At 36.5% G+C, this 27273-nt stretch overlaps 1 protein-coding gene and 1 long non-coding RNA gene across 3 annotated transcripts in view; one reads left to right on the top strand and one right to left on the bottom strand.

The window, feature by feature from the left end:
- Brwd1 (bromodomain and WD repeat domain containing 1) overlaps positions 1-26815 on the top strand; it is a 123788-nt gene extending 96973 nt beyond the window's left edge. Inside the window, exons 37-43 of one of the 2 annotated variants that reach the window (XM_078044654.1) lie at positions 1503-1669; positions 6346-6384; positions 8389-8615; positions 11261-11428; positions 11635-12519; positions 13295-14209; positions 23719-26815. In XM_078044654.1, the coding sequence (XP_077900780.1) occupies positions 1503-1669; positions 6346-6384; positions 8389-8615; positions 11261-11428; positions 11635-12519; positions 13295-14209; positions 23719-24110 (2793 nt within the window). In that variant the 3' untranslated portion in view covers positions 24111-26815. The remainder of the gene's footprint in view (positions 1-1502; positions 1670-6345; positions 6385-8388; positions 8616-11260; positions 11429-11634; positions 12520-13294; positions 14210-23718) is intronic. The other variant, XM_078044655.1, reaches the window with a different exon arrangement.
- LOC120890392 (uncharacterized) lies at positions 8244-27176 on the bottom strand. Its single transcript, XR_005734601.2, has 4 exons — positions 27004-27176; positions 16040-16141; positions 10217-10312; positions 8244-8612 (listed from the first exon to the last, which is right to left on the bottom strand). It is a non-coding gene; the product is annotated as an uncharacterized LOC120890392 (long non-coding RNA).
- Between the last annotated feature and the right edge of the window lie 97 nt (positions 27177-27273).

Below are 27273 nucleotides of genomic sequence, written 5' to 3'. Positions count from 1 at the left end.
GCCTTGATAGGTCACGGAATGATTCTGTGACCTGTCAGTAACCACTAGGCTGTTTCCTGTAATGACTTCACCATTTTTCTGTTCCCACCAAGAATGAGAGCATGCTAATTTTTCCAAATTCTTACCAGTGCCTGCTATTTAGGGAGTTTTGTTTTATTTTAAATAGCCATACTTCATCTTATGTATGAAGTAAAATCTGACTGTAGCTTTGATTCTTTTATGATTTATTATGTTAAAAATTGCATCCAGGATTTGTTTTATAAGGAATAAGTTGGAGATGCAGAATGATTTTCATGAGGATGTTTATACTCACAAATCCCTAGAAACATACCATGCAGGTCCTGGAGGGAAGATCAGGAGGCAGGGTAGGGCAGATCAAGCAGTCTAGGAATGGCTAGTTGTAATCAGGATTTCAGCACGATTTGGACCTTAGAGATGTTCTCCAATTTTTTGATAACACATTTTGAGGTGCTTTAAGACATAGGTCTTGTTTTTTTTTTTTTTTTATTTTTTATTTTTTTGCAGTTGTAGATGGACAAAGTGCCTTTGTTTATATTTATGTGGTGGTAAGGATTGAAGCCAGTGCTTCTCACATGCTAGACAAGTGCTTTACCATTGAACTATAGCCCCAGCCAGATATATTGACTTCTTATGTAAAAATTTGATTGAGGAGATGGGTGGGGGTGTGAAGCCTCTATTATGCATCAAAAAATATACTTGCAGAGGGATCATTTGCTATCTCTATAGTTAGCTGGCTCTGGGAAGCAGGTAGAATCATCCTAAAAACCAGAGAATTAACAATACAAAACATGAGAAAATGTAGTTAGTAAGCTAATAGTGTTCAGTATCTGTTCTTGTGCTTATTGGCTTATTGCCTGTTTATGTATCATCATCTGAGAACTGTCTATTTCAGGTCTTGTTCATGTTCAAATTGGATCTCCTTTTGATGAGAGAGAGATGATTTCCAAATATTTTCTCCCATTTTGTAGGTTGTCTTTTCACTTAGTTTGATAATGTCTTTTGATTCACAAAAACTTTCAATTTTGGTGAAGTAAAGTTTTTTTGTTTTTTTTTTAATTTTCTAAATGCTTTTTTGCTTTCATATCTTAAGAAACTACTGCCAAATCCAACACTCTAAAGATTTGTCTTGTGTGCTCTTATAGTTAGTTGCTTGATTTAAAACTTTCTCCCGCTGGGGTTGTGGCTCAGTGATAGAGTGCTCGCCTCGGGTGCTGGGTTCAATCCTCAGCACCACATAAAAACAACTAAAGTGTTTTGTGTCCAGCTACAACTAAAAAATAAAACAAAACAGAACAACTTTCTCATTATCTGAGAAGTGTATATTTGATGTTTCCTGTTTGTTTTGGATGTCATGGAACAGCAGGTGGAAACATACGCCATTATCTATAATTAGTGATATTACAAATAGCTTTAATAATAATTAAAGAAAAAAAATTTTTTAAGTACTTTATAATTCTAGTTTTGCTTTCATATCCTTGCAGATTTATAGTATGACCTTGAGGTTGTCGGCTTTATTTGAAGAAAAAATGAAGAAAATCTCTTCTGATTTTAAAATTGGTCAAAAGTTCAATGAAAAACTTCGACGAAGCCAAAGATTCAAGCAAAGGCAAAATTCTAATGGTGTCATTCAAGCTAACAAGAGTATCAGGTGAATTACTTATGAGAAGCTTTGAAGGCAGTTAATTTTTTTTAAAAAAATTATTTATTGGTACCAGGGATTGAACCCAGGGGTGCTTAACCACAGAGATTCATCCCCAGCACTCACCCCGCCCCCTGTTTAAAAAAAAAAATTGTTATTATAGGCGTTTGTTGCTATGCCTGGCTGCAATTATTTTTAATTTAGAATTGTGATATTTCTTTGACTTAACTATGCTAAAAGAATTAATTTTTTAGACTACTATATATTCAGAAAGGACTAGTCAAAAATTTTTATAACTTGAAAGCATGTCTGTGAATATACAGTTGTCACACTGATGTGTAATTGTGTGCATTTTTAAGCATTTAATGAAAATGTCATTTAAAAAAATCAAAGATTATTATATGGTTGTCTTTTGCATGAGACATGGCTTTTTAAGATAAAGTGACTGTTACTGCCTTTGAACATTAGATTATATAAGGGAAAATATTTACTGGACATTGCACCTCGTTATTAGGGAGAATTAATTGTAAAGGAATGAAATGGGGTCATATTCTTTTTGTCAGTAATTTTATATTTGGTGTTCTTGGACTATAGTGCCTGCATTAAGATCAGATTTCAGGTACTTTAAGCTACTGCAGTATGAAAATTGAGTTGTACAGTGTTTAGTTTGCTTCCCTGCATTTTTTGAATGCAGTATACCCTTGATGGGATTTCTTTGTGATTGATTTGAGGAATTCACTGTACTTCTCAATTCAGAATGATCCTATTTCAAAATAATATTGCTTTTAATCCCAGTACCTATAGAATCTTTGCTCTAATACAGCACTTATCCATCCCTCCTCCCTCCATTGTGCTATTATGGTCACACAGATTACAATTTTATATCACGTTTATGCAGTTTTCTTTTAAGAATAAAATATCATTTATATTGCTTTTGTAGTAATCCATGTCATTACCCTTCCCACATATGAAAGTACAGATTGAAGGACTTTAAAAATTTCTAAAAAGGTGGGTGTGCTAGCATTGGATTATCTCAGCCTTTTCACGTCTGGCAGTGTCTCAATTTCACCTTAATTATTGAAGAAAAGTTTTGGTGCATATAGAATTTTTGACATTTTACTGTAAGCATGTTAAATGTTTCATTTCACTGCCTGATGGCCTCTGTTTTTTCTGAAAAACAAGTCAGCTAGTAATCTTACTGAGGTTTTCTTTTCCTGTATATATTAAAATGTTTTTCTCTTCTCACTTTCTGTTTTTTTTTTTTTTTTTTGCTTTAGTGTTTATTTGGTATGATAGAATATATTTTGACATATTATGTCAGTATTATCTCTTTGTCCTTATCTTTTTTTAAAATTATTTTTTTAGTTGTAGATGGACACAATATCTTTATTTATTTTTATATGGTGCTGAGTTTTGAACCTAGTGCCTCACGCATGCAAGGCAAGTGATCTACCACTGAGCTACAACCCTGGTCCCTCTTTGTCCTTATCTTTAAACTGATCATGATATGTATAGGTTTGGATTTCTTTGAGTTTGTTGTACTTGGAATTTGTCTAGCTTTGTGGACGTATGTTGTTTTTAATTTAATTGAGGGTTTTCCAGCCAGTATTTCTTTTCGGTACTGCAGATTGAATCCAGATGTCGTTTTCCACTGAGCTATGTCCTCAACCCTTTTTATTTATTTTGAGACAGGGTCTCACTAAGTTGCTTAGGATATCTTCAAACTTGTGATCCTCCTGTCTTAGCTTCCTGAGTTGCTGGGATTACAGGTGTGTGCCACAGCGCCTGGCTCTGATCAGTATTTCTTTAAGTATATTTTTCTGCCTATTTCTTTTTGCTCCTTTGGTAGTCCCATTACAAATATGCTGGTATCCTGCATGTCTCCAAGGCTCTCTTCATTTTTCTCTGTTCTTCAGACTGAATAATCTGTAATTATGTGTCTTCAAGGGCACTGATGGCTTCTGCCAGCTCAAATCTAAATATTTATTTTATTTATTTATTGCACTTTTCAACTCTGGGATTTCCATTTGGTTTGTTTTTATAATGTTTGTCTCTTCTTTATTCTGTTTTTGGTGAATCATTGTTACAATTTACTTCTGTAAACATCATAATTTCCTTTAGTCCCTTGAATATTTTTATAATAATTGACTTAAATATTAGTATTTGTTAAACTAAGCGATATCTGGGTTGTCTCAGGGTTATTTTCTATTGAATGCTTCCCTTGTGAATGGGCTGTCCTTTCCTGTTTCTTTGACTATCTCCTAATTTTTTGTTAAACTGGGCATATCAAATGAAGTTTTTGTTAAACTGGGCATATCAAATGAGGCAGTTCTGGAAAACTGTTTTTACTGTTGCTGACAGATTATAGTGATGATAGTTTTGTGGTTTTGTTCAGTGTCTTGCCTGGACTCATCCTGGAGAGTCTGTCCTCCCTGCAGGGCACAGCCACTGAAGTGGTTGCCTGCCCTGCTGTCCCCACTGTTTTGAGATTTTTGTTTTCATTTTTTGAGTTTGTCTTCCTAGGGTCAGTGAGCTTAGCTTAGTGGTCAGAAAATTTTCCATATATATATTCTGAGGTCGTGTGCTTAGTGAGAGGGCAAACCTCTCAGGTCAGCCAAGGTGGCCTGGCTTTCACTTTCTGTTTATGTTTTTTCAGACAAGAATTTCAAGAGCAGCCAACATGAGTAAATAAACTGGGGTTATTGGATATGTGTATTCTTCCAGATCCTATTGGGGAATGAGGGAGCTTTTTAAAGACTCTTCTGCATCTGATTCCCGAGATCTTCCTTTTATTTTTACTTTTCTGTAGTGCTGGGGAGGGAACCCAAGGCCTCTTATGCTGACAAGCAGCTGTTCTTAGATCTCCCCTTTGTATGTGGCTGAATTCTTGCTGGCTTCTAGTTGTCACAGCCTAAGGCAGAGTGCTGTTGTCCCTGCGGTATTGTCCTTAGTCCTGAGTGTTTTCAGTGTCCTCAGGTATATGGCTGTTTTGTAGAGATACCAGATCAGACCAGTGCCTTTCTCACTGGTCCTCATAGTCATCATCCCCAGAGAATTGGGGTGTGTTTGTCTTTTTGTCTGGGAGCAGCCCCAAGTTGGTGCTGCAGATCCCCATGCTGTCATCTAAGTTCAGGATTTTTTGTGAGCATGTGCTTTCTTTTATTCCTTCACTTAATTTCCTGAGCCTGAAATGGTTGATAGTTCAGCCATTTATGAAATTTTATTTTTGTGAGAATTGTTATTTTTAATTTAATATTATACACAAACCACATTAAAATGCTTTTCCATAAGGAAATACAACATTTAAATAAGGGAAGTCTAATTAAATTGGCATGGTAATATAACAAAATTATAAAGTAGACCCTGCTTTCTTCAGCCATTGCCTTTAATAGGTTAATAAACACAAATTGAAACACATGTGAACCTTGCTTGGTTTTGAGATAGTGAAGATATGTCCCGCAAAACATATTCATATAATGTTACATAAACCTAAATATAAAATCAGTTTTGAGATGACATTCACCATCTTTGTGGAATATTGACCATTACTAATGAAGTCCAATTATAAATTTTAAAAAGGGGAGAAACATTTATAGAACTTAATGAACTGGGATTATAACCAAAATGTTATTTTAACTATATCAGTTTTACTTAAGGCAGGACTGTCCAACAGAAATATTCTGTCATTCATGATCTGAATTCTGATGTATCACATCAATTAAATGGTGCATACAAAAAAGGTATGAGATTTATGTGATAATAAATAAGGCAGTGGCCATTACTCATTAGTAGCAATTTTGAGGTGAGCTGTGAAGTTTGCCCTTTCCCACTTCTTAATGCCATTGAAGATCATTTTTGTTTCAGTGATGTACTTTTTGGCATTCTCCAAATACTCTATCAGTGTATCCTCTCGCCAGGTGCTGCCTTTGTTTTGTTGGCATCTGTGCAAGAGAATCCAGCAGCCTTGACCTGTCTTCCACCCAGATAATCCTTGGAGATTTGGCCAGTCTTGTGCTTGCCTCCCTTTTCCACAGTGTGGCATTGAGCACACTTTGGAACAAAACTGTTATTGTCTTTCTCCACATTCCTGTTTTTAAAAAAAAATATCTTTATTTTTATTTATTTACTTTTATGTGGTGCTGAGGATCAAACCCAGGTCTTTATGCATGAGAGGTAAGCGCTCTACCACTGAGCCACAACCCCAGCCCCTCATTACCCATTTTTAATTCATTCTTTTTTCACTGTGCAATGAAGGTTCATGTTCAGAAGTTAGATATCCCACTCTCAGCCATTTTATTTTTACTTTTTGAGTGACATAATCTGTGACCCTCCATGCTTCAAATTACAGAACACATTGGGACACATACACATACCCACTAGGTAAATGACTCGGTTCTTGTTCAGCTGCTTTGCAACTTGTAATTCGTAACACATTCTATCTGGAGTACCATGTGAATCTTCACTCATCTTTTTTTTTTTTTAAATTTAAACTTTTCATTTTGAAATAATTACAGAATTATAGAGAAATTGCATGAATAATTCAAAGAGGTTCTATATATTCCTAGACTCACCAGTTCACATTATACCACATTTGCTTTATTTTTGGTTTAATACAGTTGTGCTTTGCTTGACTATAGGATCCATTCTGAGAAACGCATCATCGGATGATTTTTGTCATTTTACAGTGTGCTTACACAGACTAAGATGGTCGTGACAGCGTTTAGGTAATACGGGATCACCATTGTGTATGTGACCCATCGTGGACTAGAATGTCATTGTGCAGTGCTGTATTTTCTCTATTATGTATGTGTATTTTTTCTTTCAAATCATTAAAAAAAAATACTTTTTAACATATTCCTTTACCTGTCAGTACTTACTGTGTATTTGCTAAGAATTACATTTAAAATACTTCATCTTCCTACAGTTGACTCAATAATGTCATTAGGGCAGTCACCCCTTGATCCCATTCCACTCCAGGTCCACTCCAAGAGCATGCATCACATTTAGGTGCTGTATGTGTTTGGTGTATTTTAGTCTAGATTATTGTTTTCAGTCATTTCTTTATTTTCTGAATAGGTATTTGTGAAGAGTCATCCATTTATAAAGTGAATCTCAATTTGGATTTGATTGTTTTGTACATATTTTTAATATTTTTGTTTTCATTGAAAAAGCCTGTTCTGATTTTTCTATACTAAAGAAAGGTTCAGAAGGACGTAAGATCAAACAGGGAAAGCAAACTTTTACTCTTGGAGGCATTACTACTTTGTCTTAGATTTTTTGTTAAGTTTTAGTTGGGGCCTGGTGATACAGCTCAGTTGATAGAGTGCTTGCCTTGCACGCACAAGTTCCCTGGGTTCAATCCCCAGCACCGCGTGCACACACACACACACACACACACACACACTCACTCTCTCTCTCTCTCTCTCTCTCTCTCTCTCTCTCTCTCTCTCTCTCTCTCTCTCTCTCACACACACACACACACACACACACACACACACACACACACACACACGTGGGCATGGTGATGCATACTTGTAATTCTAGTGACTTTAGGAAACTGAGGCAATAGAATTGCAAGTTTGAGGCTAGCCTCAGCAATTTAGCAAGGCTTCAGCAACTTGGCAAGATTGCTCTTAAATAAAAAGTAAAAACGCTGTGCAGTGCTCAGTAGTTAAACACCACTATGTTCAATCCTCAATACTAAACAAACAAAACATAGGCTTATAATGTCTTTATTATCATATAAATAGTGCTTTAAAGAATTGTGAGGGCTGGAGTTGTGACTCAGTGATAGAGCACTTGCCCAGCATTTGTGAGGCACTGGGTTCGGTTCTCAACACTGCACACAAATAAATGAACAAATAAAGGTCTAACAACATCTAAAAAAGTTAAAATGATTATCTACAAGTTCACCTATTTAGATTTTCCCTTAGAAAATTGTTTTATTTTAAAGAAAATAAAAGACTATCTGAACATGAATATTACTCAATTTTGTAACTTGTATTAAACTTTACTCTTCCCCATGATTCATGGCTTAGGAGGCAGTCTGGTGAACCGGTGCTCGGGTTGGAAACAGATTTGTCTTGGAAATAAAAACACAGTTTGGTCTGATTTTTTATATTTTTCCATCTATTTGGATTTGGTTAGCTTCTGCTCTTTCTTTTATATGGTCCTTAGGAACATGTGATAAGAGAAAAGGCTGTGTCTTGTTTTTAGGCTCTATTTCATAGTTATAGCCAGGTGCAACGATACACCCCTATAATTCCAGAGATTTGGGAGGCTGAGGCAGGAGGAACTCAATTTAGCAAGACCCTCTTTCAAAATAAAAAGGGCTGGGGAAGTAACTTAGTGGGAGAGTGCCCCTGGGTTCAATCCCCAGTGCTGCCACAAATACAAAATGGGATTTATAGTATAAATGAATGCCTGTTGTTATGTAAATGTTGGTATGTGTGAGCATTTTATCCAAACAACTTAAGGCATTCATTATATAACTGTTAACTTGGATCATTTGTTCATTGCTACTCATTTAAATACAACTGTCAGAGTAAGGACATAATAATATAATTCATGCCAGAGTAAGATGTTAGTAGTAAACATTTTAATATCTTGATCATAAAATTATTTTCAGATTAACAAATAATATACTTTTATATTTATAAATATATTTTTTGAACCAGTTACATTTATGATTTATTAATATTACTTCTTTTCCTTGTATCTTTCACCAGAAATGTCAAGCGGAAGCAGTTAAAGTCTCAGACAAAAGTAATTTCGGAGTTGGTAGGTTCTCCTGCCCAGTCTACCTCAAGTAGGGCAGCTTACTCTGCAGCTCACAAGGCAAGTGCTGGCATATCTTCAGGTATCACTTCTGGAGACTCTTCAGATTCAGCAGGATCATCGGAAAGAATGAGGAGAAGTAGACCTATATCTCTAAGAAATGATTCTGTGCTATCTGGTAAGAAACAGAACATCACATTGTTTCCTGCTGAACATCCTAGGTAACATTGCCAGTCAATGCAGGTTTAGAGGAGAGTGTAATAAAAGCATGATCCTGAAACTGAAGGTACTTAACAGTTTAGTAGTCGAAACAGAAGTAATAAATGGAATAGTTTTGCAAATGATGCAGCAACATTTTATGCAAATTTGAGTCCTCCAAATTTTAAACATTACAGTATAAATATTTACACTTTGTGTTCAGAATTTGACTTTACCATTGAGCCATATCCCCAGCCCTTTTGATATTTTATTTAGAGACAGGGTCTCGATAAATTGTTGAGACTGGATTTGAATTCAGGATCTTCCTGCCTCAGCCTCCCAAGCTGCTAGGATTACAGCCTTGTGCCTTTGCACCTGGCCCCCAGGTTGACATATTTGTGTCTTTAATTTAAAAAAAAAAAAAAAATTGTTGGTAATCATGCAGTTGCAAAGCTGGCCTAGTAAATTTTAACCTTTATGCCATTGCCATTTGTTAGCCGTAACTATAACTAAGCCAGTGCTTTAGTAGCATTGTGTAAAGACCAAGTAAGTCAAGGGTCGTGTGTTTTCTCTTGTATGTGGAAACTAAAGAGAAAAAGGGAAAAGAAAGGTCTGTGTGGGAGAATCTCATGAAAATCAAAGGGAGACCAGTAGATGAAGGATAGGAAAGGGGAAATACTTCGGTATGATATTTGCCAAATTATATTATTGTGTGCATATATGAATATGTACAACAAATCTCACCATTATACAATCATTATAGTGTGCCAAATAAAAAATATGGGGAAAAAGCGCAATGTGTAAATGAGGCTGTGGTGTTCATGTCCTTTTGTGTTATAGTGGGTGATTGTGGTGAATTATGATACCATTATAATTTAATGCTTTCTGTGTGTGTTATTATCCAATATTTTATTAAGTGGTATTGAAAAAATTATAGCTACAGATAAAATTTTGGAATGAAAGTGAGCTGTGGTAAAATTCTATGGATTAACCAACTTGGCAGTGATATTTGGGGAGGAGGTCAGGTAAACAAGCTGATGTATACCATGTTGGATCTACACAGTATCTTAAGGGATACATACGTACATTATGTATGTGTGTGTGTATGTATCTTAAGGGATATACACACACACACACACACACACACATAATTTTTTGGTATTGAGGATTGAACTTAGGGGCACTTGACCACTGAGCCACATCCCCAGCCCTTTTTTGTATTTTATTTAGAGACAGGGTCTCACTGAGTTGCTTAACGCCTTGCTTTTTGCTGTGACTGGCTTTGAACTCATGATCCTCCTGCCTCCTCCTCCCAAGCTGCTTGGATTACAGGTGTGCGCCACGGCACCGGCTTTACTGGATACATTTAGAAAACAGTGTTCAATCAGAGTGTGCTGGGTTAACTGAGAATGGAAGGAAAAATAAGGAAATGCTTTTCAATCAGAGAGCAGTTAGGAGGAAAACGTCAGGGGAAAAGAGGAGGCAGTTTGCACACGAACAGACTACATTTTGGGAAATAGTAGAAAGTAGAACTAAATAGGTGGGATACACACACACATTATAGATACTATCAGTTCTTACCTCATTGGATCCCTTGTAAGTGAGGAGTTCCAGGAAGATTCCCAGTTTGGAAAGGGCAAGGGTCTGAAAATAGGAGGCAGATGGTTGTTGATGGAGCTGAGGAGAAAGAGCAGTTTCACAATTTAGTGTCTGATATCCTTCTGACAGCCACTTTCTTCTCTGAAATAGAGTTGGACTAATTATGGACCAAAACACTGTCTTTTTTAACCATGTGTTTCTGCTAATTGATGAAATGTTTATTTCATTAAAGAAATGAGTGGCAGAAGGAACAGGAAATTGGGGGTTTCTGTGTTGTGCTCACTCTGGTTGTGTACTTAATGAAGTAGACTAGTGGCAAAAACTGCCCATGCTGCCTAAAGGATTTCTTTATCTTGATCCCTTCCTTGTGTTGAGCATATAAAACCACCTTTTTGGATCTGAGAGCATGTGTGGTGCAGCCATGTTGTCAGGAAGGGTTGTTAGAACGTAAAATTATACTTTCTTTTAAAACTCTTCGTAAAGGTACTACAGAATGAAGTACTAATTAGGCTATTAAATTAAATTTTGTTTATAATTCTTATGAAGAAATTTCTTAAATTAGTACAAATTAGTATTGTCTTTTAGAAATACAAGCCCAGACTTGACTTGTATATTGATTTTTTTTTTTTTTTTTAGTTGTAGCTGGACACAGTACCTTTATTTTATTTATTTATTTATTTTTATGTGATGCTGAAGATGGAACCCAGCAGCTTGTTTGTGGTAGGCAAGTGCTCTATTGTGAGCCATAACCCTAGCCCTGGTTACTGATTTTTAAAAACTATTTAAAAAGAAATTTTTTAAAAAAATATTTTTTAGCTGTCATGGGACCTTTATTTATGTAGTGCTTTTATTTATATGTTGCTGAGAATCAAACTCAGTGCTATCAAGAATTTTATCAGATTTTCTTTGAAATAGTTCATAAAATAATAATATTGAGTTTTTAGTAATGTTAGGAAATAATGGTTGGCTTATATGTGTATGAAGAGAATATACGTAATTAATGATTTACACTTTGTTTTTTCTTAGAAAGTGAAATGGAAGATTCCTTAGCTACCTCTTCATCCTCTTCAGCTTCAAATAGTTCAGAGGAAAGCAAAGAGAGTTCAAGAGCTCATGAATCCTCCTTGCGTAGTGGATTGTCCAGAGGCAGCAATCTCAGGGTGACCAGAAATAGAGCTGCTCAGAGAAAATCTGGTAAGAGATTTACCAGATTTGCACAGTGGATGCTTTATTGATTATTTAGTTCACCTCCTTGTAAATGTCCATTGGGTTTTTTGGAAAGAAAATCAACTTTGGCATTTTAAAAAAAAAAAACACAAAGAAAATCACTGAAATAATAGTCACTTAAAAATGTTGAAATATGAAAACCCTTTCTAATGTTGTTATTGATTTATTTCTAGGTCCTGTTTATTTAGAAAATGGATGTGGCAGAAAAGCCACTCGAAAGAGAGTTTATTTGAGTGATTCTGATAACAATTCATTAGAGACCAGTGAAATTCTTAAAGCGAGAGCTGGAAGTAACCGAAAAGTCCTACGGAAGTGTGCTGCTGTGGCTGCCAATAAGATAAAGCTAATGAGTGACGTAGAAGAAAACTCTAGTTCTGAAAGTGTGTGCTCTGGTCGGAAGCTGCCTCACCGCAATGCTTCTGCTGTAGCTAGAAAAAAGTTACTGCATAATTCTGATGATGATCAGAGCCTCAAGTCGGAAATTGAAGAGGAGGACCTAAAAGATCAAGAACAGCCATTACAAGCAACCAGTTCTCATGCTGCCCAGAACACTGTCAATGACTCTGAAAATGGAGATTCAGAATCAGAAAGTGACTTGCGGGTAGCCCGGAAAAATTGGCACGCTAATGGTTACAAGTCCTATACTCTAGGGACTTCTAAAACAAAATTTCTTAAAATAGAATCTTCTGAGGAAGATTCTAAAAGTCATGATTCAGATGATGGACATAACAGAACTGCTGGCCCTTTAGAGTGTGGGCAGAAACTTCAGGCAGAGAGTATCTCAGAGGAAGCCGACTCTGAACCAGGAAACAATACATTTCGCAAGAATGCAAATTTCTTTAAGAAAGCAAAGATCTTAAGTGATTCCGAAGACTCAGAATCTGAAGAAAAAGATAGGGAAGATGGCAGATGTCACAAAATGGAAATGAGTTCAGTTTCAGGAAACTTGAAGTGTGAACCTCTTGGTGTGCCTCAGTGTTTGTCCGATCATGTATCTGAAACTGATTTAGATTCTGATGATGACAAAGTAAAGGAAAAGGCAAACACTGTCATGAATGGTAATTAAGAACATTTTTTTTCATTCCGTGTTAGATTTCTCAATTATTTTTCTCTTGAAACTTCTCTGTTGGTCTTTTATAGTCTCATGTATGCGTAGTTGTTTTGCATACCTATTAAGATTTCACCGTTGCTGTTGATGATGGGATATTGTGGAAAAGGGCTTGAGAATATACATATGATGATAGCTTTTGAGAAAATCAGAAGCTATCCTGTATATAAGCCATGGTAGGGACAGCTTCAGAGGAGGAAGAAAAGGAGTAGGACTGGTTGAACTGTTAAGTAGTAATGATTGCAACTAACAGAACAGTCACTGGGTTTTTCTATCAGGTTTTCCTAAGAACTTCTCAATATTAAACTAAAAAATGTTTAGCACTTCTATTTTTTATGAGGTAGGTACAATTATCATGTCCATTTTGTAGATAATAACTGTGATAGTAGTGCAATGACTGTTGAATATAAAGATCATACTCCTAGAGAATGGGGATTGATAAAGTAAAAACAAGACAGCTGAAGCTAAGGTTAAGGTAGTAGGATTGAAACCTGTGTAGAGTTCACAGGAGTTTAGTCTGTATTAGTCTGCACTGCAGTTTCAAGGTCATGGGATTTGCTGTTTGTGAATGGGCTGAGCCTGAAAGTCACTTTAAAGTATTAAGATTTATGGGCTATCCCTTTCACTGACACTCACATCCAAGTTAATAAGAATGCTGGATTTGTTTCAAATGTTAGAATTGTTTACTCTTACTAAGATTAAACGAATACTCTTTTAATTTTTAGATTCAGCACCACAAGACAATGGGCAAAGCAGAAAAGTTTCCAGGAAAAGGGTCTGCTCCAGTGATTCGGAGACCAACTCAAGGGAGATTAAGAAGTCATCCAGAACCCGAACAGGTTCTCTGAGGATTACACGAAGTACTTCGGCCACGGCTACCAGTACTATCAGGCTCAGGGGTAATGCAGAAAACATCAGTTCAGAGACTGTATGCACCAGAAGCAAACTGGGAAGGAAACAGCCCTCTCGTCCAGCTTGTACCACAGCTAGGAAGATACTGAGTGATTGTGAGGAAGATGTACACTGTGAAGTGCCAAATGAGCAGTGTGCTTGTGACGGTGAGCCATCTGAACCTGATGCAGAAAGGAGTGCAGGAAACTTTAGTCGGTCTTTAAATGGAGACTCGGACTCTGAAGGCATTTGGAATTCGGAACACAACAGTCATATCAATAATCACAACACAAACGTACCTTCTAAGACAAAGAATTCCTCTGTTGGGTCTTCAGAAGAGGATTCAAAAAACCATGTTCCAGGGAGTGAGAACAGTAGAAAATTTTCTTCTGAGTCAACTTTTGTGCAAAAAGCAACCACAGAAAGTAATTTTGAAGAAGAATTGAATTATGGGCTACGCAGATGGAATGGCAGAAGACTCAGAACATATGGAAAGGCACCTTTCAGTAAGACGAAAGTGATTCGTGATTCACAAGCAACAGCAGAGACAGAAATAAAAAGAAAGAGACTGCATCCTGAACTGGAAAATGTGAAAAGAGTTGAAGCAACTGGGAGTACAAAGTGCAGACCTGACACCAGTCCCAAATCAACAGATCTGGGATCTCTAACGGAATCAGATGTTGACTGTACTGATAATACAAAAACCAAAAGGAGGAAAGCGAAAGGAAAAGCAAAAGTAGTTAGAAAAGGTAAAACTTTTACAACTAACGTATCTAAAACCGTGAGACGGCAAAGACAAAGCAAACGCCCTAGGTTAAATGTGGATGATAATGACTGGGAGGATTTGGACTATACAAAATCTAAAAGAGTTCTTCGACGTTCAAAAATAAAAACGAGAAATCAGGGTAGAAGGACCGTGAGATACCACGATGGGGATGATGATAAAAGCTTAGAAAATGTGTTAGAGTACAATGATTGCACCTTATGACCTTGAGGGAGAGCCAGTTCATTTAAGGAGGAAATGGACTGGAATTGATGGTGAAAGCTGGCTGTTGAAATTATTTTTGTCTTACAATTCAGGGAATATATTTATATTTTTCTATGAAAAGTTATGAATGTGACTAAATCATGACTGTTATTTTTGTTTGCACTTGCTGGTCTTTGTAGCAGCATTTAGCACAGGTGCCAAAATATGCTTCATTTTGGGGGCAGATCTACTTTGACAGTATTTGACTACATATAGCAAGAGTTTGAAATATGTTAAACACTAGACGTCCTGGTTATCAAAACCGATGAGCATTACTTTCATGGTAGCAAGTGTCAATGCAGTTATTTTCTGAATTTGTCCTGAGGTGGTAGTTTCTATCCCCTGTCCTATAGTAGAGAACAATTTCACATGACCTATGTTTACAGATTCTTCGTAAATATTATGTGCATACTGACATTATAATCATGGGAAGTATAACCATGATTAGTAGGCAAGGTACCTACCACCGCCCCCACCCCCGCCCCCCCATCCCGATTTCCCTGGCTACTTGAGTAGAATGCATTATACCAGATTTGGTCATTTTCATTGAAATGGTTTCCAGTTTTCTTTTTAAATTCTTTTGGGTCTTTTTTTCTTTTTAAGGAAAGTATAATCACTTTTATTTTATAAACTTGAATTTATAAAGTGCTGGTAAATTATTTTTTAATGTTTTGAGTGCATATTTTAAACCTCTAAGGCCAGAGCATAGTCATTACATTTTCTTTTAAATTGTGCACTAACAAAATGTTATGTAATTTGTCTTCTGTTGGTTTCTATCGTAAGGGATTTAACCAAAATCTTGCTCTTCCATAATCTTACTCTGAAATAGAGGAGTTTGTGTGCCTTAGATTTAGGGAAAGTATGTTCTTTAGCAATGTACAGAGCTGAAAGAGTATTTAAGTTCTATATTAAAATTTTAGAGCTGAGTTTTGCTGAGTGCTGTTGCAGATGGTGTTTGTGTAAGAACAGAAGTGCTGTTCTCCAGCTCTGTTGTAGCTGACTGCTGTTAGGTGCCACCCTGTGGGTTCTTCTCTGGAGCAACTAAGTCTCTATAGTGACCTCTAGTCTAAATATAAGAAACTGTCATGTTTTGTGAGAAAATGATTTTTGAATGCATTTAAAGTTTCAACTTTATCACATCATCCCAGATACCATAGTACACTTATTTTCAAGCCAAATACTTTTACTTGATAGGTTATGCTACTCCAGACAGTGTAGGAACCATTCCTAGAGTGTTTGTGCCTGAAATGGTTTACATTTTTAGTAGTTAAAAGGTCTGTTACAGTATTGTACCTTTTAAGTGACTTATTGGCACTAATTGTGTTTGGTTTTAGACAAAATTAATCCTCTTTTTCTATGTTTCCTTGAGGTGGCAGACAGGAAAAATATCTGACTCTGGTATCAATATTAGAGAATTTTCTTAAAGGGTTCCTATTTCTTAGTTGTCCTATTCCATTTGACATAGTAGGAGGTATTTTTCTTTCTAATCTGATGCAAGGGAAGGATGATTTTGGACATTATATATATTTGTCCTATAGTAGAGAACATTTACCTCTCATTTGGTTTAGAAACCTCTGTCACCAAAAGGATAATGCTTTTCTTCAGAGCTCCTGTTAACTGTGCAGGAGAAGACAGGATGATTTTCTTTGTTGACCTGAAAAAAGTAGTGGGATGCCATTTATATCCCTAACTTTAAGAACTGGTGATAGTCATCAGATCCATTCATTTATTTAAACTCTTCCAAAGCTTCTCTGTTTTATATCTGTTCTCAGGGTTATAACTCCATGTTTACCATCATCTGCAAAAGGGTACCAAAAGATCCATAAATAAATATGAAATATTCATATGTACATAAATTCTTTTGTCACAACAATACATTGACAGTTTCAGCATCATTAATAGAACTGTTTTTGTTCTTTGAATTAACTGATCATTCAATGGCTGGTCAGTTAATGTAATTTTTCTTTTTGGCCAAAATGGTTAGACCCGTGGGTATAGATTTAGTATTTTGGTTTAATAGTATTGTGTTTTATCAGAAGAGGCAAGAATGATACCTGGTGACTTTAAAAGGGAGGTTGACAATGGTGGCTTCTCAAATTCTGAAGTAAATCCAAGGGCTTAAGGAGAAAAGCGTTCTTACGGGGTGTTTGGTTATGGTGCTATTCCTAAGGTTAACTTTAAATACGTAACACACTCCTAAGTACCTTTAAGGAAAATTAATAAATAATAGTTAAAATGTTTACAGTGAGCACTAGAACATGTTTGACTTTTTTCTACTTTATGCAGAATGCGCAGGGACTTAATGCACAGATGTACTTTAATGTTTAGGATTGGTCTTTATTTCTCTTGAGGAAGAGACAAAGGTGACAGCGAATGTGAACTGGTCCAGGACAAAGTGCTGTAGCTTTCTATTATTGCACTTGAAGTAATTTGATGGTGTATGTGAAAAAATAACTTAAAAACCTGGTTGTGTATGTCCAAAGTCCTATATGATTTCATTCATTTATGGATTTTTTTAAAAAAAGGGTTTTGAAGTATTCAGGTTTGGTTTTTACTTCCTTTGAAAGATTAATTATACCAAGCGTATTAAGAAAAAAAAAGATTGCAAACATTTAAAGGTGAGGTTTAAAAGGTGTTTTCCCCCCATATTCTACTTATTTTAAAAGGGTGTGTTGACAATGTGTAGTAACTTATGAATAAAAGAAAAATTTATCCCATTTTCAGATAATTCCCAGGGTGGTCGTTCTATTTTTTTTTTTTGTATAAGTGAAAAATCTGTTATTAAATCTTTTGTTTAATGTAGTAATCCTCAGAATGATATTACAGTTATTACAGAAGATGAAAAATTATGACAAATATATTTTCCAAATAGTAGAGAGTTGTACCTAAAAAAGGAAATTGGTTTTTAATAAGAAAATGGAGGAAAAGACTTAGTTTTAGGGAAAACAAACTTGAAAACCTACAAGCACAAATGGGAAAAGGGGTTATGAAACAAACCAATGAAAATACTGAGGGCAGCACTGCCCAGACATTAAGATGTACCACAAAGCCCTCTAGACTTGGTGACATTTCACCTAGGGTAACACTGTGTGCACACAACATTCCTGGTCCCTCTTCAGCTTTTATTTTCTCTCAGAACACAGTTTATTAACTCTACTGGTATTGAAAACTCTTGAAGGATTTTAATCTCTTTTGTCAGTATAAGTTGAATTTGTGTCAACTGAAAAAAAGTAGATGTTTATTAGGAGAATGCAAAAGCATTGTTAAAGGTACCTGCAACATTTTTGTTTTCCTTTCTACTCCACTGTTTTTATTTTTTTTTCCAAGTGACTTTTTTGAATGGCTAGAAAATGGTCTTTTTGCTTTGCCCTTTTATAACAAATAACAAGCTCCATACTTCCCGTCAATAGTTGGTATACTTTTCAAATTTTTGTAAAGAAATTACAGTTCAATTATTCTAGTATGATGGAGCACACCAACATTGTGGAATAACTTGCTAATTATTATTTAAACTATGCTGCTAAACTGCTGTGGATATCAGGAAATAATAAAGCAGAAACCCTTTGAGTTTAAAAGACTGTCTCTTATCTTAGTATTGGAGAATTTAAGGACCAAACCAAATAAATTGTCAAGACTAGGGAGAAAATGGAGCAATCTGAAACAAATGTAGAATCCAACTAGATTAGTAAATATTAATCCTACTTGTAGCTCAAATTGTGAATTAGGACTGAAGAGTAAAGAATATAATGGTGAGGGCTCTGTTGTCTTCTCACATTTTAAGAAATTTAAAGCTCTTGCAAATGCTGCTTAAGGATACAAGGGTATTCTCAAAATGGAGACTTTTACTAGGCTCATAATCTACAAGCTATTTTCTAATATATTGTCAACCTGGTATCAAAATATCAAGATTCATAATTGGTGTCTTTTCAAGGATTGTTTTTCGGGATTTGATGGTGGGTTTCGGGGAGGCAAAATATTTGGATCCTACAAATCTGCATCATTGTCTTTAAGCATGTAAGTAACCATAGACTACTTCTTTCTCAACTGATAGTTCATTGAACTTATTTACCAGTGCTTCAGTATACTTCCCAGTCATACTTTAAATTTTAATTTTAAGGTAAACTGTATCATTTATTAAAACTTTTAAATGGAAATCCATACTACCAAAGAAAGAGTTAATATCATGGATTAAAGCAGCCTTATACTTTGGTTCCTTATACTTTTGGTACTTATAAATGGTTTAGAAATTACCTTTTCTGATCAGTGATTAAAAGTTGAAGGGATCTTTGATTTTTTTTTTTTTTTTTTTTTTTTTTTTAGTATGTTTTAAGTATGGATCAGTGCTTGGGCTGCTCCAACTCAGTCCCCACCCCCCTGTACTGAGGATTGAACCTAACAGTGTTTTACCAAATGTACACCTCCAGGGCACCATCCTAACCCCTTTCCTTTTTGAGATAGAGCCTTGCTCATCTCCTCTGGCTGGCCTGGAACTTGGTTGGGTTCCTCCAAGTTGAGCCTCCCCAGGCTCTGGGATTATAGGTGTGTGCCACTGTGCCTGGCTTCACCTGCAGAATTTGACCCATTTTATTATAAAAGCCTACTAAAAAAGCAAATCTTCAATTTTTCACTCATAAGATTGTAGTGTTCTAAAGTAATCCATGTAAAGCATTGCATTTTAGTTGAGGACTAAAATGGTAAAAAGTATAACAAATGTAGCTGTCATAGTAACAAAACAGGTAGATTTTTTTTTTTTTTTAAATCCTCTCCAAGCCAAGTGGGTCTGCAGATAGTGTAGTCAGTTTTCCCTGAAGCTTGTGTTTGCCTTTCGTACTAAGTTGTGCCCCAGTTTTGTCCATGGGTGATTTCGTCTTGTTAATGCTGATAAAACACACCTGCAAATTGTAGGTTTCAGCCGAGGAAACTTCAGGGGAGTGAGGAACCATGCTTGAGAGGAATTTGGTGTGGGTTTGTTTGCAACCCTGCTGCTTTGCTTTAGGAAGTGATGTGGACTGAACACAGTTATTTACTTTTTGATAGTTTCTCCTGCCTACATTTAGTTTGAAATACTGAGATATTCTAAGAAGTTAAGCAGGTAAATATAAGGCACCTGAACATAAAGTTTAAAAGATTTAGATGACAGTTACAGTAACCACCACAAAACTTATGGGAGTCATGACTAGTGTCGACCAATTAAATATTTCTGAGTAAGGAGAGAAAACTGCTTTGTGATGTGCTATAATTATCCGTGATGAGGTGAGTAAAGTTGAAGGTTGTGTGGTACCTATGCCCCCATTGAGTGAATTGCATAGTGACTAAACTGGTAAGGAACAATTTGGATTAAGAGAATTATTTCTGAGCCTGGACCTGACACTGCCATACTGTAGAAGTTAACATTGCAGTATTAAACTGTCTCCTAGGAAACAAATTTATTTGAAAACACTTGCTTCCACAACCATTCTCTAAAAGACTTGAGTTTATGGGATCCTTTTGGAAACTTGTGTTATGGAAAGGATGAAGGTCATCGGTAAATGATATTTGCCTTTGAGTTTTGGGTAATTTCATTGCTTTACAAGTAGAGGGCAAAGAAGAGGGCACACTTCCAGCTGATTCTGATACAAGGCTGGCTTGGGGGAAACCGTGATTGGAACTGAAAGGTTTACCATTGTTTAGGTTTGATAATGTCAGTGCTGTGAAAAGTATATTTGGAAATGGGCGAGTATAGTTTTGAGTCAGGCATTTTTTTAAAACCCTTCCCCCCCCCCCCCCCCCCCCGTTTTCACCCTCAAATTTGTTTTAAATGCTCCAATTAGAAAATGCTGATCAGGCAGGGCATGTTGGTGCATACCTGTAATCCTAGCTACTTGAGAGGCTGGGGAAGGAAGATGCCAAGTTCAAGGCCAACCTGAGCAACCTTGTGAGTCTCTGTCTCAAAATAATAAAAAGGCCTGGGGATGTGGCTCAGTGGTTGAGCATCCTTGGGTTTAGTTTCATCCTTGGGTTCCAGTAACAGAGAAACCAAAACAAAACTCCGAATAAACATTTTAAATGTTTCTTTAGTAATCTTTGAACACTCTTTGGGCTTATGAAAACAATTTATCTGATTAAACATAATTGGAACATAAATATTTAAAATGTGGAAACTAAGAGGTTAATGTTTTGAATCAGACTGTCAGGTCTATATCCATTTCATCACAGGACCATCTTAGAACACAAGTATGAGCATTGTCACTTAGAAAGGAGTATCCCAGTAAAGCATAGATCCTTCTGCAGATGCTGTTCACAGTACTACTGAGCTTTGGCCCTCCCCAGACAGGAAGCCATGACTAGGAGAACAGCAAGATCTCAGGCACTCAAGACAGTCCTGACGTGGGACTGACAGGAAAACACAGGCAGCAGGACCTGTCATACTGCCTTGTGCCAGATGACACTGCTACAAATAGGGTGGGTGTTCAAGCAGCATCATCAGAAGTCTTTAAGCTTGTACCCTGGGCTGGGGATATAGCTCAGTTGGTAGAGTGCTTGCCTCACATGTACAAGGCTCTGGGTTCAATCCCCAGCACCATCACCCCCTCCCCACCCCCCCCAAAATATTGGTTGTATCCTAACACAAATGGACTTCTCTTTAGCCTACATTATTCTGTATATATTTCTAAAAATATTTTTCTCAAGGAGAATAAAGCACTTTATTCTCAGTAATAGAATTAACACAAGTATATTTCAGGGAAAAATTCCTCACATGGTTACTTTTCTGTCTCATGTTTTTATTATTTCATGAAACTCCCATTTTGTCCTCTCAGTCTTTAGAGCTACAACTTTATCAAATTGTAGTTGGTTTATACAATAGAATTCATACCTTATATACCCTTTGGCATAGTTTTTCATTTGAAGTTCAAATTTCCTTCAAGTATTTTTTTTAAACTAATTTTAGTTTTTCCTTGAAGAATCTAAATTTTTCACTTTTGTGGATATGAAATAAACATTAAAGTAATTAGCATTTATCACGTTCCTAAATTGTCAGTATAGATGCTTCATCACACATCAAAAAAGAAAGCAAGTCGGGAGCGTGGCGCAGATCTGCAATCCCGGAGGATCACAAATTCAAAGCCCACTTCAGTGAGGCCCTAAGCAACTTAGGGAGGCCCTGTCTCTAAAGTTTAAAAAAGGGGTGGGAGTGTCTGGGGATGTGGCTCAGTGGTTAAGTGCCCTTAGGTTCAATTCCTAGTACCAATTTTTTTTTAACAGGATTTTATGCTATTTGACTGAATATATCGTTGGGAATGAACCAATAAGCCAGTTGTCAACATGCAAATGGGTGCAGGTAGTTGAGTGACATTAGTACATCTTTATCCTGTTAAACTACACATTTCACCTTAATTTTGCTGTACATATTCTAAACCTTTTATGGCCTGTTTACATTGTAGCATTTAACTGATGCTTACATTAAGAATTCATTTTGAATATAGGGTTGATTTACTGGGATAACAACAGTTTATAATCTAGACATTTCTAAAAGTTGCTCAAAGGTTGAAAACACTGCACTTAATTTTCCTTCAGAGCCACCTAGAGGTGGTGAAAAGGGCATGCTTGTTCAGAGAATGTCTACCTGGTAACAGGCCTTTTAGGTGCCTGGGGCCTTACACTGAACAAAACATGCTGTCTTTAAAAATGAAATTACACTGAAAAAGCATGAGAACCACTCATTTCATGAGTAAAAGGGATGAGTGTGTGTGTGTCTCAAGGTTGCTGTGAGTGAAATATCTCTAAACCCAATGTGAGAGAACTCCTCAGGGTCTTAGAGAAAGCACAATAGTAAGACCCATTTCACACACAGTAAATGGAAGCATTTTTGCTGTAAGGGCAAAGGACCTCATAATGCTTGCTATGGGAACATGGCAATTCAGAGCAGAAGATTTTACCTGTACTCATCTGCCCTTTCTTCAGCTTGCTGACATGAGGGCAAACGTCTCCATAAGAGGAAAAACTAAGGAAGTTGGTAGGTAGTATTCACTGCTACAGAATAATAGTGTTACTTGATATTACCTGACCAAACAGCTCTTATTTTCTAGACTTGGTAGTAAAGAGAAAAATACCATAGAGCCTTACAGAAGTTGTGTGGATGTAAGATAGTTGTGTTATTTTAGTGATTTAAAGCCTGTCCTTATTGACTGCTCAAGGCCTGGAAACTTCACTAGCTTGCCAACACATAAGGCCTAAAATTCAGAGGCTAATATCGGATTCACGTAAGACATGCCAAAGGAATGCCCTAGAAAAATATTAATCTTGTTTTTAAAGTATGAAAAATCAAAATTTGAGACACCAGCAAAAATAAGATTTGAGCTCACCTCAGTTTGCTATGTGTGGAGTAGCAAATACGATCTGCAGCCACCCTCCCAACACCTCTGGGGTCTGGGTGAGGGGCTGCCCTCTCCAGGGAGCTTGGCTTTTTTGGGTATGGCCAATTCCTTCACAAATTCTAGCTCATCTATAATAGCATTTCCTCAAAAAGGAAGCCTTCCACTGTCCCTTAAACTTGGTGAGGTTTCATAGCACCCTGCCCTGGTAAGTTCCTTAAAGCAATTATATATATGTAATTATTTTTAGGATCTTTATCATAACCTTCTGGAACATATCTAGGTCAGAAAATATTTGAATTACTGAAGATTTAATTCCAGCTTTGTAAAATGTTGCAATATTTGAAAAATCTAGGGTTAAAGCCACACTTCAGTTACATAAAATTAGTGTAAGATTTTTTTCATCCATCATTTACCAATTTTAACAGTTTTTTAGAGTAGAGGAAATTCTGATCTGCAAGGAGAACCTTAAGGACCTTGACCACAGAGCTGATTTGTTGCTGTCATATATATAGTCATGACGGCTTTTCTTGTTTAGGTTCTAGGGAAATTATTTCTATTGAGTATTTTAAAGTAGTTTAATGGAGAATTAAAAATGATAGCAAAAAACAAACACATGGTCTTATTTTTTAAATCTGGATTTTAAAGAGGGTTTTTATGTGAGTGGCTTTCTGATGCTAAAGGTATTATTAACCTCTTGCAAGTCTGCTATTGTATTGACAGTCTCCTTAGATGCAGAGAAGGAAAATATAAAGTTATATTTGTCAAAATTGGAAGTCTTAAAATTCATTGTTTAGGAACGTAAGTGTTGAGGAATGTAGTAGTAAAATCTTGTGTTACAAGATTTTTGCATTTACATGACCTTTCACTCATTTTTCAGAATCTGTTCCTAGAGACAGAGAACCCCAAACAAAAATGCGAACATGTATGCATAATCAGAAGGATGCAGTGCAAATGCCTAGTGAAACTCTGAAAGCAAAAATGGTACCTGAGAAAGTTCCCCGCAGATGTGCTACTGTTGCTGCAAATAAAATAAAGATAATGAGTAATCTAAAGGAAACGATTTCAGGACCAGAAAATATCTGGATTAGGAAGAGTAGCAGAAAACTGCCCCATCGAAATGCTTCTGCTGCGGCTAAGAAAAAGTTACTGAATGTATATAAAGAGGATGATACAACCATAAATTCTGAAAGTGAAAAAGAGCTAGAAGATACTAATAGCAAAGTGATTTTTTTTAGGCGGTTCAGATCCTGGAAAGAAAAAGCACAATAGTGACTGAGAATGTAGAAGTGGTGTCTGAAAACAAGCAGGGGCCTCTGCAGTTGCATTCTGCTGTAAGCCCTAAAGCTAATCCCTTCTTGGCATCTTTTGAGGAATTTCTTAAAAGCCATACTCCAGTGGGCGGAGTGGGAGGAAGGTTTCCTTCCAGCCAGCCCTTGAACTAACACATCATACAGGGGGGTCTGATGAGGAAGCAGATTGTGGAGTCTGTAGTTTGAGAGGTGGAAAGAAAAGGCAATGGGCCTAAGAGTGAGGCTCCTTTACAGAGAACAAGGTCCTTAAAACCTGACTCCTTGAAGGAAGAAAATGGGAAGTGGACAGGATATGTAGGAAGGATGAAAAAAATTTTTTCAACACCTCAACTTGACGCTAATTTTAATATTTTTTTCATTTGAATATAAAAATTCCGGCCACCATGATTATGGTGTCATTACTGAAACTGGAAAAATATATAGGTTCATTTTCAAAGTAAAGTGCTGGTGAGCCTATTTGTCTTCTGAGTGAAGCAAAAACTTCAACTAGATCTAATTCCTAAATTTCACATTCAAAGGTCAAAACAAAAGTTGCAGAAGGGGATTTAATGCTGGATTTCTGAAGCAGCGTTGGAAATAGGCAGATAGAGAAAATCCATTGATGTCTTATTTTGTTTAAAACTTTGGGATTCATACTGAATGATGACCACTTGGTATGACTAATTCAGGGAATATATATTTTTCTATGAAAGCTCTGAAGTGACTATCACTTTTCCTTGTTTCACGTAGCAGCAAAAATTAAGAGGCAGGCTTAGTTTTAATCAGAAAATAAAAAGTAGAGCTTAAGATCAAAGGAGTCCTATTTTTAGATTATAGAGTGAAATATCACCTTTATCCTCAGCAACTTAAGAGTTGGAAATTGAACAATGGGAAAATTTACTACAATCTCATCACAAACTTTTATGGCAGCATGTCTGGCTTATATCATTGTGGCCTTTGCTAGGATTAGAAAATCTGATCATGGTACTACAAAAATTTTATTTGTAATGGGGCTTAATTTATTAATAGGTATTTGATCACTGGATTAAATGAATGTACTGTCAAATCTTTTTAACTTAGATGTTATTGGAAAAATAAGTTGTCAAAAGCAAGTTGTTTTCTCATTTAAAAATATCTGTGAATATCAGTATATAATTTGCATGTGTAATTGAAAAAAGTAAAATGTAGAAATCTGGGAGTTTCTATTATTAAGACTAATGCTTATTTTATTTTTTTGGTTATACAGATCGACAAAGTGTTTAGATTACTTGAGAAATTTGTGGCTGCATGTCTGTTTTTAAAAAGGCTTTGGGATTTTCAGTGTAAGCCAGAATATTCTAACCTACAATGTGTCCTTTGTTCTTTTTCTAGTATACTTTAATTTTAAATACTGAGCTCCAAAATCTTGTTATTTAAAATAGGTGAGAAAGGGAAGAATTCCTAATAAACTGCTATTTTTAAGTGCATGGGATTTAACTTTTGAGCTTTAATGAAATGTTAAAACTTATTTCCCAGTCCAAAATTTACATTAATTTCAAATTTCTTATTTGGTATATTATATCCTCAAAAAGTGCCATAAGATGAAAATATTTAAGTCTCAGTGAACACTATTATGCAAAATTTTTAACAATTCAAATGTGATGAATTAAGTTTTGAGTTTGTAATCTTCTCTGGTTTTTGTCAGTATCTGAGATTGTATGGTCATCCTTTCATAATGGAATTCCTTTTCCAATTTAGTATTTAATTTAAACATATATTTGCCTTTTTATAAGTGCTTGGTCTGTTTATTGTAATTGCATGAAATAAGCATTTGTTTGAAACTTAACATTCTTGTAAAACTTTTGAGATGTATGCAGAATTTAAATCATAGACAAATGTGTTATCATTATTCTATAATAACTTTAGTCAGATTGTCAGAAAAGATTTCTTCATAATGTAATATCAAATGATGAAAAATCAAGTTGAATATCTTACTTGTAAAATGACAATTAACAAAAGGACTAAGACAAAGTGATGCCCAAACAACCTTTTTATCTGCAATTCACTCATTATACTAGACCGACTAATGCAGGAGTCCTCATGTTTTAAAATGTTATATTGGTAATCTTGTATATTCTTTCTCATAGATGATACCCAAGGTTTCCTAAGCTTACGGCTAGCAGCTTGGTCTGTTTACTCTTAAGTGTTCACATATTTTATTTCCCCCTTGATGTGTAAAGCTGTAGACATTTTATGCAAGTGATCTTTTGTTTTCCCACATCTTAAGATATCTTGTTTCTGGCAACTTGGAGATATTTTGGGCCAATCTAAAAAGACTCCCCCAATGTATTACCATTGTGACTATTCGCTGAAAAGGTTCCAAAATGCAGGCAGTGACATCCATTTCAACACATCTAAATCCAGGATTTGTCTTTTGCGTTTCATTGTAGTAATGGATTCAGCCGAGAGTTGTCCCCTTTTCTCTCGCTTGGAACAGTGCTCTGTGAGCTTTGTCTTCCAGCACAAGCTAATAAAGAACCAATTCAATACCTAACAGTGAAAGGCTATTTAAGATGAAAAAAATAAGTGGCCAAGTTTCAAAAACTATTTTTGCATTCTCATAAAACGTTTTTTAGGTCGGTTTGACAATCATCAGCTTTTGAATGCGAATTCCTAAGCCAGAGTAAAGGTCCCGTTTGTACAACACGACGAAGCACTGTATTTCTTCCTGCCCGCCGCCCGCTGCCCGCCGGGGCGACCAGGTGCGGAACAGCTCAGTAAGCCGTTCCGCTCCACCGCGCTTACTGGAGGGCAAGGGGAAGGCCCTGGAGGAAGGAAAAGCATGCGGGCTAGGATCTTGCTGAAGCACTTCCCGCAGAGGACGGGACCGTTACCTGTGTGACCGGAGACCCTCCGCGGGCTCCGCCGACGGGCTCACTTCCTGCCCCTCTAGCCCGCCATCCTCCAGAGTCTCGGTCTCCCCGCGGGGCTAAGGCAGCGGAAGGAAAACGCTCGGGGCTTCCGGGGCCTGCGGGTACTGAGTGGTGCGCGTGGGCGGTACAGGGGGCGTGGCTACGTGCCGGGCGGTACGAAGGCGTGGCTGAGCGGGGAGGGGGGCCGCCGCGCAAGGGGTGTGCCCACGCGTAGAGCAGTGCGGGGGGCGT

Source organism: Ictidomys tridecemlineatus, chromosome 3 (assembly GCF_052094955.1).
Source record: "Ictidomys tridecemlineatus isolate mIctTri1 chromosome 3, mIctTri1.hap1, whole genome shotgun sequence".
Lineage (NCBI taxonomy): Eukaryota > Metazoa > Chordata > Mammalia > Rodentia > Sciuridae > Ictidomys > Ictidomys tridecemlineatus.
Note: the sequence above shows the minus strand (reverse complement) of the source record. Positions and strands in the feature narration are given on the sequence as shown.